The sequence below is a fragment of the Staurois parvus genome, unplaced genomic scaffold (assembly GCF_062004578.1).
Source record: "Staurois parvus isolate SC_StPar_1 unplaced genomic scaffold, SC_StPar_1.0 ptg000209l, whole genome shotgun sequence".
NCBI classification, from domain to species: domain Eukaryota; kingdom Metazoa; phylum Chordata; class Amphibia; order Anura; family Ranidae; genus Staurois; species Staurois parvus.
In genome coordinates this window covers 6,340,334-6,353,895 of record NW_028318005.1, presented here as the reverse complement: position 1 = coordinate 6,353,895, position 13,562 = coordinate 6,340,334, and the positions used below count along the sequence as shown (strand labels likewise).

At 42.7% G+C, this 13,562-nt stretch overlaps 1 protein-coding gene across 1 annotated transcript; it reads left to right on the top strand.

Moving 5' to 3' along the window:
- The first annotated feature begins 1,634 nt into the window (after positions 1-1,634).
- MKRN2OS (MKRN2 opposite strand) lies at positions 1,635-13,186 on the top strand. The gene is made up of 4 exons (XM_089678713.1): positions 1,635-1,927; positions 6,698-6,747; positions 10,935-11,097; positions 12,561-13,186. Exons 1-4 carry the CDS (start codon positions 1,650-1,652, stop codon positions 12,778-12,780), a joined length of 711 nt encoding a protein of 236 aa, XP_089534839.1. The 5' UTR covers positions 1,635-1,649; the 3' UTR covers positions 12,781-13,186.
- The last annotated feature ends 376 nt before the right edge of the window (positions 13,187-13,562 follow it).

Here is a 13,562-nt window from a genome sequence, read left to right as displayed (position 1 = left end):
GCACATTGACATGAATGGGCTGCCTACCTACAAAACACAGGTTGCACAAGTGTGAACCTACCGTAACGGGCACAGACAGTAGTAAACACCTAACAGGTATTATGATCCCTCTCCCCACTAAACTGAAAAAAAGATTGGGTTGGGTTGTTATTGCTGTCTGTGCCCCGTTACACTGGGTTCACACTTGTTCGGGAGATTCCCCCTCTGTTTGTCCCAGTGACCACTGTAGTGCTACCCCTGAAGGAGCCACTAGTTAAAATGGGTCCCTTGTTAGCCTCGACCTCCTCAAAGACCTCAGCCCCTCTGATGCACTAAACTGCATACACAAACTTTCACAGAGAACTCACTGACAGTGACCTTAGCGGCCAGCTAATACGCTATTTTAAAGAATAGCACCCCATTTAAAATGTTAAAATGGGATGCCTCAAGACTATCCATAATTTTAAAGGGTGCCTCGGGACTGTCCATAATTTTAAAGGGCGCCTCAAGACTATCCATAATTTTAAAGGGTGCCTCGGGACTGTCCATAATTTTAAAGGACGTCTCGTGACTGTCCATAATTTTAAAGGACGTCTCGTGACTGTCCATAATATTAAAGGGCGTCTTGGGACTGTCCATAATTTTAAAGGACGTCTCGTGACTGTCCATAATATTAAAGGGCGTCTCAGGACTGTCCATAATTTTAAAGGGCGCCTCGGGACTGTCCATAATTTTAAAGGACGTCTCGGGACCGCTCATAATTTTAAAGGGCGCCTCGGGACTGTCCATAATTTTAAAGGGCGCCTCGGGACTGTCCATAATTTTAAAGGACGTCTCAGGACCGCTCATAATTTTAAAGGGCGCCTCGGGACTGTCCATAATTTTAAAGGGTGCCTCGGGACTGTCCATAATTTTAAAGGGTGTCTCGGGACTGTCCATAATTTTAAAGGGAGCCTCGGGACTGTCCATAATTTTAAAGGGTGTCTCGGGACTGTCCATAATTTTAAAGGGAGCCTCGGGACTGTCCATAATTTTAAAGGGAGCCTCGGGACTGTCCATAATTTTAAAGGGTGTCTCGGGACCGTCCATAATTTTAAAGGGTGCCTCGGGACTGTCCATAATTTTAAAGGACGTCTCGTGATTGTCCATAATTTTAAAGGGTGCCTCGGGACTGTCCATAATTTTAAAGGGTGCCTCGTGACTGTCCATCATTTTAAAGGGTGCCTCGTGACTGTCCATAATTTTAAAGGGTGTCTCGAGACTGTCCATAATTTTAAAGGGTGCCTCGGTACTGTCCATAATTTTAAAGGATGTCTCGGGACTGTCCATAATTTTAAAGGGTGCCTCGGTACTGTCCATAATTTTAAAGGATGTCTCGGGACTGTCCATAATTTTAAAGGGTGCCTCAGGACTGTCCATAATTTTAAAGGGTGCCTTGACTGAAAAAAGGTTGAGAAACACGGCTTTATATAACTGAGCATCTCCAGGTCTAAACTGATTTTCTAAACATGGGTGCAAAAAACACAAAACACTTCTCCATCAATGAAAGGGTTAACCCCTTGTGTACGTGTGTGATCTTCTTTGGTGTTTCATCCTTCATCCCGGGCTGCAGACACGGCTCTCTCCGTGTTGTCTGTCTAGATCAGGTGTTGTGTTCCCTCCCGTGTCATATGACATCAGACTCAGGCACAGCTGCCATGACAGGGTACAGAGATCATGAGGAGCAGAAGACAATGGTGCCTCTAGCCACGAGTCTGGTAAAATTCACTCATTGTGAGAAAGACATTTACAGCAGTTTTGTTCCGCAGAAGTGTCCTATCTGTGGGGGAAATCCAGTGAGCTCCTGGGACGTGGAGCAGGCTCCGATCACCATTCCCTGCCCTTTCAGCAATGCACACAGTGAGAAATGCTGCTTTGTACTCAAGCCAACACAAGGCCGGTTTATAGGGTAAGCTAATCATTGACCACATAATTCTATACTACACATACAATGGACATTATGTCCCAGCTGTGCTCCTCTATTACGGACGTAGATCTTTTATTACCAGACATTACCAAAGATCCAGCACAATGGAACCTCTGCCAAAAAGTGTTAATTGAGCCCCCGGGAGCTTTTAGGTATGTGAGCGCCTTACCTAGCAAGCGATCCCCTCCAGCGTTGCTCTGTCACAGGTGCTGCCATCACCTCCCAGTCTTCCTACCAGGTTCCGACTCTTCAGCCGCTTGGTTGGCCAGGCTGTGATGGTGTCCCATGGGAGTCACATCATCATGGCACAGAGCGGTGCTGTAAATGTACCCTGAGTGGATCATAGCATGGAAAAGGGTTTATGATAGAAGAGGCCGATAGGGTCATAAAAATCCGACCTATCAGCTCATAATTACACTTTAAAGCGATATTAAACCCAAAAGCAAACATTTATTATATTGCAGTTTACCAATTCTTAGTCCTCATACACACTGGACGTTTTTACAGCGGCTGTTTTTGGCTTTTGACGTTTTTTTCTACAGCCAGTAAACCTCCCAGCATGTTATCCTATGTATCCATGCACACATAGACTGTAATCAATGTTTTTTGGCTGGAAAAAAACCCCCAGAACTAGTGGGTTTCTAGAGGAGTTTCTTAGCTGTAAAAACGCTCTAACGCTGAAAAACGCAGCAAACTGGCATTTTTTGGACTTTTTTTACCCCCCCAAATTTTTTTTTGTTAAAAAAAGCTAAAAAACGAAAATGCCACTAATCACTGCAAAACGCTGCTAAACACTAATCAAAAACGCTAAAAAAGCTGAAAAACTCACAGTTTTAACTTGACTTTACACAGCTAACGTTACCAGCGTTATCAAAATGCCCGTGTGCATGAGGAGTTAAGGTGGGAATATACAATTAGAAAATCAACCAATCGGTCATCCGATGACCGAGAGGCGTTAGTTTGTTGGTCTAAATCGTGGCCCACATTAACCGATCTAAAAAAATAATTTGTCAGGCAATATGTAGTGTTGACGTCTTCCATACAAGTGGAAGTGATGCAGTGTGCCTGTGACTTTGTAGCCACGCCCTTCCGGCCAGAACCAGCGATGTACACAACAATTACCAGCAATGAGTATAATATAGTTTATTACATTATATACATAAATAGTGATACATACAAATATATTATGCAGAATTCTGGTTTCATTACCTCATTAGGCCAATCTACTTTTAACATTTGGATTTTTCGTTCATGTTTACGAAGATTCCTTGGAAATAAACATCCGAGTCATCTTCTGTTTCCGCTCATGCGTGATAGCGCTTGATAGATTTTTTCGTACGACCGTCATACCATGGCATAGAAAATCGGTCGGTCGTATGTGAAACGACAACATTTTTCACTGTTGTTCAACTGGATTTTTTCGTTCACAATATCGTTATCGGTTAAAACATCCTGCTCATCAACGAAGAGAAAATCGTTCAATCAGTGGTTCAGCTAAATTTTTCGTTTGATTTTCGTACGGGGAATTAGATGTAATGACTGCATTCAATTTCTTTTTAGGCTTTCTTTCTTTTATTTTTATCTGGTGACTCAGCTAGCAAGTTTGTAATTTTTTTTCAGAAGGTCAAGCTCTCCAGAAGAATGCATCAGTTTACATGGATGAGACAGACCATTTACCAATAGATGTAGACAAGGGTTTATATCTGCCTTTCATCTGAAGCTTGATCGCGCTCCAGAGGGTACTGTCAGGTGGTGAGCAAGTGATGCTGTGCCTCCTCACCACCTGTTTTACCCCCATTTTGCCAACAATCGCACCGTGTTTGCGGCACTTCCCTATTTTTATTATTATTATACACGATTTATATAGCGCCAACAGTTTGCTCAACGCTTTACAATATAACGGAAGACAATACAGCAACAATACAGTTGAATACAAGAGGGATAGGAGCAGGGGCGGACTGACCATTTGGAAACTCGGGCACTGCCGAGGGCCCGGGGTCAGTAGGGGGCCCCATGAGATGCCCCTGGTACCTTTTTTATAGGCTTTTTTAAGTTTGGGCAAGGACACAGGGGCCCCATGATCCTCTTTTGCCCAGGGGCCCCATGAGTTGTCAGTCCGCCCCTGGATAGGAGGGCTCTGCTCCTTGAAGCTTACAATCTAGGAGGGAGGGGCTAGTGGTACAAAAAGGTAGTAACTGTGGGGGATGGACTGGTAGAAGGAGTAGAAGATTCCATTATTAGCTGAGGACAGGATAGGCTTCCCTGAAGAGATAGGTTTTCAGAGAGCGTCTAAAAGTGAGCAGAGTAGGCAATAGTCTGATAAATTGGGGTAGAGAGTTCCAGAGGATGGGGGAAGCTCTGGAGAAGCCCTAGAGATGAGCATGGAAGGAGGAGACAAGGGAGCTATAGAGCAGGAGGTTGTGCGATGAGCAGAGAGTACGGTTTGGGTGATATTTGAAGACTAGATCAGTGATGTAATTTGGGGCTGAGTTATAAATGGTTTTATATGTTATTGTTAATGTTTCACTTGAATGTGTAGTGTTCAATGGGCAGCAAGCTACATATCGGGTGAAGTTTGTCGTGGATGTGAAGCACTGCACCCTTGGAATGTAAACATCCCCATTTGCTGCTTACTGCAGCTTAAGGGGGCGGGTGATTGGTAGTGTTAACCCCAAAAGATCAGCTCTTATTTATTCATGTAAAACCTTTATCCCAAAAGGAAAAAAAACAGTTGCTGTAACTGACTATGTCACGTGTGTCCCTGTACCTTTAAGGAGGGATGGGCTCCTCCAGGCACACCTGCCCTTTACCTATCCATCTATACATGTGCTCCTACTATGGAGGCTTTGAACATTTTAATTAGTTGCACAGTATAGAGGACCCTTGATGTGGACTGTGGCTTACTCATGCATTTGCAAATGTGTGCAAACAAACCCCTCTGTTTTTAACTCATTCCGATAAACAGGGCCAAAGTGGTTGTTTCACAAGCTGGCTGCTAAGTGTTGCTGGGAAATCTTTTGTTTGTTTTGTGATGTGCACTGCCCTTCCATGTGCACCTTGCTGCTAAGGCTGGTTATAGGTTGGGATGGTTGCCTTTTTTTTTAAACTGATTATAAAGTGTGAGTTGGAGTTTGGCTTCAATTTATTCCCCCCCCCCCCCCCAGAAAGACAATGCTGCTGTCCGCTGTGGCTCTCGTTGTGCCTCCAAAGTTGTGTCTCACTAATACAGGAGATGTGTTACTGGGCAGATCACCAGAAAGCCTAAGAAAAAAAAAGCACCCACCTACACTGTTACGCCAGGAGCAGAGCAGCCTATGTAAAATCCCCTTCGCATGCTGGCTGTGCTGCTGCCCTGTGTGAGACTTATCCCCGCAGCTCACACCTTCCATTCTGGCAGCAGAGCAAAGGACATATCAGGGAGCAAGCCAAGCAATATCATAGACTGTCATGCGGAGTGTTTGGGATTATGGGAGATGTGGTCCAAAGCTGCATCTGTATAATGCAGGAACTGACTTTCTGAACTGCAAATCCAGATAGACTCAGGAGGAGGAGGAGAGGAGGGCATTGGGCTGCAGCATTGCACGTTGGGACATTTAGTCCATTGGAGAGACTGCTGCACTCTGGAAGATATCTGCAGAACTTCAGATCCCAGTAGGAGGAGGGTGGACCTTTTTACTGTACTGTAAATCGCAGGGTAAGTGAGCGCTTAAAGTAAAATGATAGGTAAATAGAAGGAGAAAATAGCAGCTGAACACCAAAAAGGCACCATATAAACCTCCAGAGTAATCAAAATAAAGCAAGGTGCAGCACTAAAATGTTATGTTTAGGACATATAGACATCTTTATGCAAAAATACAATAGAATAAAACAGCATAATAAAACAATATTAAGGTGCAAGTAAGAGTGTCACCTAATGGTGACTATAGGTGATTGGACACTAGACCCAAATACAGTCTATAGCGTGAGCAGAAAAGATCCCAAATGATCTTCAAAAAATCCAATGGCTGGATCCGTGGATGAGGTGATAGATATATAAGGATTGCGCACTCACCAGATACGCAATCTCAATGCGCATTTAAAGCAGATAATCTCAGGACATCAAGGATCCTTATATGGGTCTGGTCAGATCTGGTCAAATGCCCCTCACCATACATATGCAAATGGCGCCGGGGCCCTCGTGGCGCCGGTCGGCGTGACGTCACACCGCTGTAGCCGCTCTCTAAAGGGCGAGTCTCCTGGCCATTCCCAAAACCTGGATTGGAGATTTCATCCCTCCCAAATCACTTTGAAATCTCCAGGCTCCAGGTCCCAAAAATGGACTTTACAAACAAATGAGGAAAGTGAAAAACCAGTTTCTTCTGCAGTAAACAAGTACCCTGGAGCTCCTCAACCTGCCTTGTTGAGAATCCCGGGTTAAATATCCTTTCTACACTGTGACAGGTCACCACACTGTCACAAAATATATATGTATATTAAACACAACAACACAATTTTTTTCTGGCTGTAGGCTACATTCATATATTTGCATTGTAGAAGCACATTAAAAGCATTTTAGAATTGTGATTTTAGCCATATGGATCAAAAGAAATTGGCATTTCCCATCCTCACACTTTTCAGCTGCTGCCAGATCTCCCAAGGTTCCTATGTAAGCTTCATATTTATGAACAAGACTCTACAATAAAACATCATATCTATTTCTGCATTAGCCATTATGTGAATCCAATAAATGATCAGATTGTGGTTTTTTTGCAGTGAATATGATGGCTTTTCAGACCTCCATGTTGGGATTACCAGTTCTAAAGGTAAAGCCATTTATTTACAGTGTATATGTTTGTATAATTATGTTATAGTCAGAGGTGTATTTAACACACGGCAAACAAGGCATTTGCCTAGGATGGCAATTTTAAGGGGGTCGGGGGGGGGGGTGTGTGTTATGTGTGTTAGTTGGTAGTGTTGGCTGCGGGTGGATGCAGTGGGGTTGGGGGAAGGGGAATATTGCAGCGATGGGCTGTGGTGGCTGCAGCAGGGGGGTTGCTAGGGCGGTACCTGAACTAAATACACCACTGGTTATAGTAGAAGCCCTAATGCATCCCTGAAAGGAAGTGTCTAAAATGGTAAATTAGAGTTTGTATTGGCAGCTAATTAATGGGGTTCAAACTGGCCTTGGAACATTAGTCAAGTATCCTAGTTTTCAGACAGAGCAAATTTCTTTGCTGCAGCCAAAATTGCCTGATTCCCTCCATCAACACAGACAGTGTTGATTGAGAATCCCTCCTGCAGAACAATTGGGGTCAGGGGAAGCCGTCCCTGCCAGGAGAACACAGAACACATTGCTAGCAATAACTGCATGTAAAATCCGACAGGCAGGCTGTATCCAAGTAGATCGATCGATCAACTTAGGGTACATTCAGCCTGCCCATACATGATTTGAGCCATCTATGGCTGGCTTTATATAAAAAATTGCATTCGTTCACTGTTCTTGGCTGATGAATACCATGACAAAAAACTAAACCTCCCTATTTCCACATTTGCAAAATTGTAACGTAAGAGGTCAGAATAGAATGCACTGTTGTGATACTGCTAATTACACCATTATGCAGGTACATTCTCGTCAGAGAGTGCATAGTACACACACATACACACACAGCGGTCACATGATCGGAAAAGGTCCCAATCGAAAGGGGAGATCGGGACCTTTCCGTAAGTCACGGACATACAGTGGGGATCGAAAGTTTGGGCACCCCAGCTAAAAATTTGTATTAATGTGCATTAAGAAGCCAAGGAAAGATGGAAAAATCTCCAAAAGGCATCAAATTACAGATTAGACATTCTTATATGTCAACAAAAGTTAGATTTTATTTCCATCATTTACACTTTCAAAATAACAGAAAACAAAAAAATGGCGTCTGCAAAAGTTTGGGCACCCTGCAGAATTTATAGCATGCACTGCCCCCTTTGCAAAGCTGAGACCTGCCAGTGTCATGCATTGTTCTCAATCATCGTCTGGGAAGACCAGGTGATGTCAATCTCAAAGGTTTTAAATGCCCAGACTCATCTGACCTTGCCCCAACGATCAGCACCATGGGTTCTTCTAAGCAGTTGTCTAGAAAACTGAAACTGAAAATAGTTGACGCTCACAAAGCTGGAGAAGGCTATAAGAAGATAGCAAAGCGTTTTCAGATGTCAATATCCTCTGTTCGGAATGTAATTAAGAAATGGCAGTCATCTGGAACAGTGGAAGTTAAAGCAAGATCTGGAAGACCAAGAAAAATATCAGACAGAACAGCTCGCAGGATTGTGAGAAAAACAATTCAAAACCCATGTTTGACTGCACGATCCCTCCAGAAAGATCTGGCAGACACTGGAGTTGTGGTACACTATTCCACTATAAAGAGATACTTGTACAAATATGGTCGTCATGGAAGAGTCATCAGAAGAAAACCTCTTCTACGTCCTCACCACAAAAATCATCGTTTGAACTTTGCAAATGAACATATAGACAAGCCTGATGCATTTTGGAAATAAGTTCTGTGGACCGATGAGGTTAAAATTGAACTTTTTAGCCGGAATGAGCAAAGGTACGTTTGGAGAAGAAGGGGCACAGAATTTAATGAAAAGAACCTCTGTCCAACTGTTAAGCATGGGGTTGGATCAATCATGCTTTGGGGTTGTGTTGCAGTCAGTGGCACAGGGAACATCTCACGAGTAGAAGGAAAAATGGATTCAATAAAATTTCAGCAAATTTTGGATGGTAACTTGATGCCATCTGTGAAAAAGCTGAAGTTAAAGAGAGGATGGCTTCTACAAATGGATAATGATCCTAAACACACCTCGAAATCCACGGGGGATTACATCAAGAGGCGTAAACTGAAGGTTTTGCCATGGCCTTCACAATCTCCTGACCTCAACATAATTGAAAATCTATGGATAGACCTTAAAAGAGCAGTGCGTGACAGACAGCCCAGAAATCTCAAAGAACTGGAAGACTTTTGTAAGGAAGAATGGGCAAAGATACCTCAAACAAGAATTGAAAGACTCTTGGCTGGCTACAAAAAGCGTTTACAAGCTGTGATACTTGCCAATGGGGGCAGTACAAGATATTAACTCTGCAGGGTGCCCGAACTTTTGCAGACGTCATTTTTTTGTTTTCTGTTATTTTGAAAGTGTAAATGATGGAAATAAAATCTAACTTTTGTTGACATATTATAAGAATGTCTAATCTGTAATTTGATGCCTTTTGGAGATTTTTCCATCTTTCCTTGGCTTCTTTATGCACATTAATACAAATTTTTACAGCGTACCTTGATTAAAAAGTTGATTGGAGAGGGGAAAACATTTAAAGAAGTGCAGAAAATGATAGGCTGCGCTGAGCAAAAATGATTTAAAATGGCAACCAAAACCTGAAAGACGTGGAAGAAAGAGAAAAACTACCATTCAAATGGATAGAAGAATAGCCAAAATGGCAAGGACTCAGCCAACAATCAGCTCCAGGAAGATCAAAGAAGGTGTAAAGTTCCCTGTGAGTACTGTTACAATTAGAAGACGCCTATGTGAAGCCAAGCTATCTGCAAGAAGCCCCCGCAAAGTCCCACTGTTGAAAAAAAGACGTGCTGAAGAGGTTACAATTTGCCAAAGAGCACATTGACTGGCCTAAAGAGAAATGGCGCAACATTTTGTGGACTGATGAAAGTAAGATTGTTCTTTTTGGGTCTAGTGGCCGGAGACAGTTTGTGAGACGACCCCCAAACACTGAATTCAAGCCACAGTACACTGTGAAGACAGTGAAGCATGGTGGTGCAAGCATCATGATATGGGGATGTTTCTCATACTACGGTGTTGGGCCTATTTATCGCATACCAGGGATCATGGATCAGTTTGAATACATCAGAATACTTGAAGAGGTCATGCTGCCTTATGCTGAAGAGGAAATGCCCTTGAAATGGGTGTTCCAACAAGACAACGATCCCAAACACACCAGTAAACGTGCAACATCTTGGTTCCAGTCCAACAAGATTGACGTTATGGAGTGGCCAGCCCAATCCCCGGATCTTAATCCAATAGAAAACTTGTGGGGTGACATCAAAAATGCAGTTTCTGAGGCAAAACCAAGAAATAGAGAAGAACTGTGGAATGTAGTCCAATCATCCTGGGCTGGAATACCTGTTCACAGGTGCCAGAAGTTGGGTGACTCCATGCAACACAGATGTACAGCAGTTCTCAGAAACAGTGCTTATACAACTAAATATTAATTAAGTGATTCAAAGGAAAGCAAAATCTTCAAACATTTCTCAGTTTATATAGTGAATGTTTTAGTTTGTAAAGAAGAATACAAACACTGCTATTTTTTTGAACAGTCTAATATTCACTTTTCTTCAATTTTTTTAGAGGAGCAACACAAATATGATATATTTTTCTTCATGTTTTGATTTGGAATAGAATGTGTAGTGTTCCCAATGCATTTGTGTGTATGGAAATAAAAGCTATTAGAAGGATTTTGAGCTTTATTCACTTTTTTCAACACACTGCTATTATTTTGAACACAACTGTACATAAAGGCAGTGTAAACATTTAAAATTCCCGTGGTGTCAGACCACTGGCTGGAACGAGGTGACATCACAGAAAGCTCCGTTCAGAGAAAGAGTAGCAGCAGTCCACTAATTGTTTCACTGTTGTTTCAGAATACATTTTTTTTCCACACATTTATTCACACATTGCATTGTCTGGGGTGTAGCGCAGGTTTTTTCCCCCTTTTTTCCAAAATATCAAATGTAGCTGATGGTAGTACCTTCACTAGCTAGATTAAGTGGAAATCATATTTTGCTTTCAAGGCAATGCTAAATATGCTGTAAAGATCCAGAAGAAGGGGCCAAATTTCATGATTACTTGTTAGGATTTCCTCTGCAGTTAGACATTGAATATCTCTGCATATATTATTATATATATATAATATTACAAAACTTTATCATGTATTTCATGGTTGATTCCGCAGGAATTGTTCATCATTACAATGAATCAGGAATCCACAAAGACAGTACAGGCTGGGAACAATGTGTGAGTGTACCACTAGTTCCACCAGATCAGTACGCTCTGATCCACCAATGGGATTCCTATCTAGAAGAGATCTCATCTGCTGGGAAATGGCTTTCTTACCGGTAAATACACAGATCTCTCTTCAATATTTTACCCTTTCAGTTTGACTCTCAGGCAGGGGCGGACTGACCATTTGGGGCGGACTGACCATTTGGAAACTCGGGCACTGCCCGAGGGCCTGGGGTCGGTAGGGGGCCCCATGAGATGCCCCTGGTACCTTTTTCATAGGCTTTTTTGAGTTTGGGAAAGGACACAGGGGCCCCATGATCCCTATAGCCCGGGGACCCCATGAGTTGTCAGTCCACCCCTGCTCTCAGGGCTACGTGCATGTTCCTTTTGGAGAATAGCATTCTACTTGATACAGAAGAAAGAAAATGCAGTGCTTGGAAGTTGTTTGGAACATTTTCGGATCACTTGGGGGGGTCAAAATATAAAAAGTTTGCTGAGCTCCAATGAAATTTGCTGTATTCTGTGTTATATAACTATCTTGTATGATCGTAAGCGTCATCTAGTGGCCAAAATTTCTTTTTTCCTGATTGAGATGTTTCAAGTGATTGTAAAGGCTGCCCCCGCTCTCTCCTAATTGGCTCACTGGGTGTGATTGACAGTAGCAGGAGCCAATGGCTCCAACTGCCAATTAGGAGGGAGAGACCCAGGACGGCCAAGGCTCTCATGCACATCGCTGAATCAAGAAAGGGCTTGGTTAAGTATTGGAGGGCTGCTGCACACAGCCTTTACAATCATTTTAAAAACAAATACTGTCTTATGGCCACTAAATGGCGTTTAAGATCATATGAGATAGTTCCTTAACAGTGGTCCCCAAACTGTAGCCTTCAGGCTGGTTTGCCTTTTGTTTACCTTTATCCAGCCCTTGGGGCACTGTTCCTCACACTGACACCAATGATGAGGCACCATTCCTTCCACTGACACCAACAGTGGAGCATAATGGCTCCCAGTGACACCAAAGATGGGGTACTATTCCCAGTGACACCAAAGATGGGGCACTATTCCACTGACACCAATGATGGGGTACTATTCCTTCCATTAATACCAACAATGGGGTTCTATTTCCTCCACTGACACCAAGGACGGGGTGCAATTTCTTCCACTGACACCAATTATGGGGCACTATTTCTCCCACTGGCACCAACAACAGGGCACTATTCTTTCAACCGCCACTAACAGTGAGGCACTAATCTTCCCACTGACACCAACGATGGGACACTTTTCCTCTTCCTACTTACCACACATGTTATGTAATTTAATTACTCCCACTGACCATCAATTTTGAGAGTGTCCAGTGCCCCTTTAGTCTGAGACAGTAAACTGGCTTTTGTTTAGAAAGTTTGGAGACTCCTCTTATATAATACAGAATACGGCAAATTTCATTGGAGTTGTGTGAATGTGTGTCACATTGGATTAGCCAACCTTTCACACATAGACCCATTGGTGTCACTGATAAAAGGTCATGTTACATGTGTCTTGGATAATGAATGGTTTAAAAAGTTGTTGTGTTCTCTTATAGATATGATGAACAAAACCACAACTGTTACACTTTTGCTCTGACATTTATCAATAGCCTGCTGCATCTGCAGGGGATGAAAACTTTCAGCAAAGATGAATTTACAGAAAAATTTGTGTTGCCAAGAACTCGACGAGCCTCAAAATACATCACCCTGTGTCACCAGGTGACCAAGAACGCTTTTTACATCACTGATCAGTTCAGAAACTCCATCCTCGGATGATTTCCATGGATACATGGTATAATAATGACAGAACTATCCTGTTATACAAGCACTGATACTTGGATTTGTTACATATGTTCTCTACATTGTACGGAGATATAAATAATTGATAAACATTCCATCAGGACAGGCTTGCAGAATTAAAGCCAGAACAAATACAAATAGAACACAAATAGATGTGTAAATGCTGTACAAATAGAATTGTATGCCTGGCGACTGAGCTCCTGCAGCTTGTTTTGTACCCCAAAACAGATGGGAACCCTAAACCCAGGTGTAAGACAGAGATACTGGTGGTGAGCCATTCTGTGGTTTTAGTTAAACCAGGACTATGCCTGTATTTTTTCTGAAGGAAGCTATTTGTGATTGTGTGTTTTGAGAGACAAATAAAAACTATTTTCTTTTACAAGAGGCTGGCTAGTGAACCCAGACTCTCTTACCCTCGTAAGGGCCACTGTGTTGTGGGTACCCCTAAGCTTCTCTCTGCACAGCCAGGCAACAGGTATTTCACACAGAGACCTGCTTCCAAAGACAATGACCAGTTCATGGACTTGGTTTTGTTGTTTTATTAGTAGAAATCAACGTGGATAGGGAAATAGGGATTATGGGATGCCGAGTTGGCTTGAATTAATGAAATTGGGTCACTTCCGTCCTATGTATAAAAGCAGATTCTGGACTGTTCTTTTCCTGAAAGTCGTCAGTCGTTGCAGATCAGTAGCAGCTGCCCGTTACGGGCAGGGAACTAGCAGACCCTCAAATATCACTTTACTTCTGGTAGCTACATG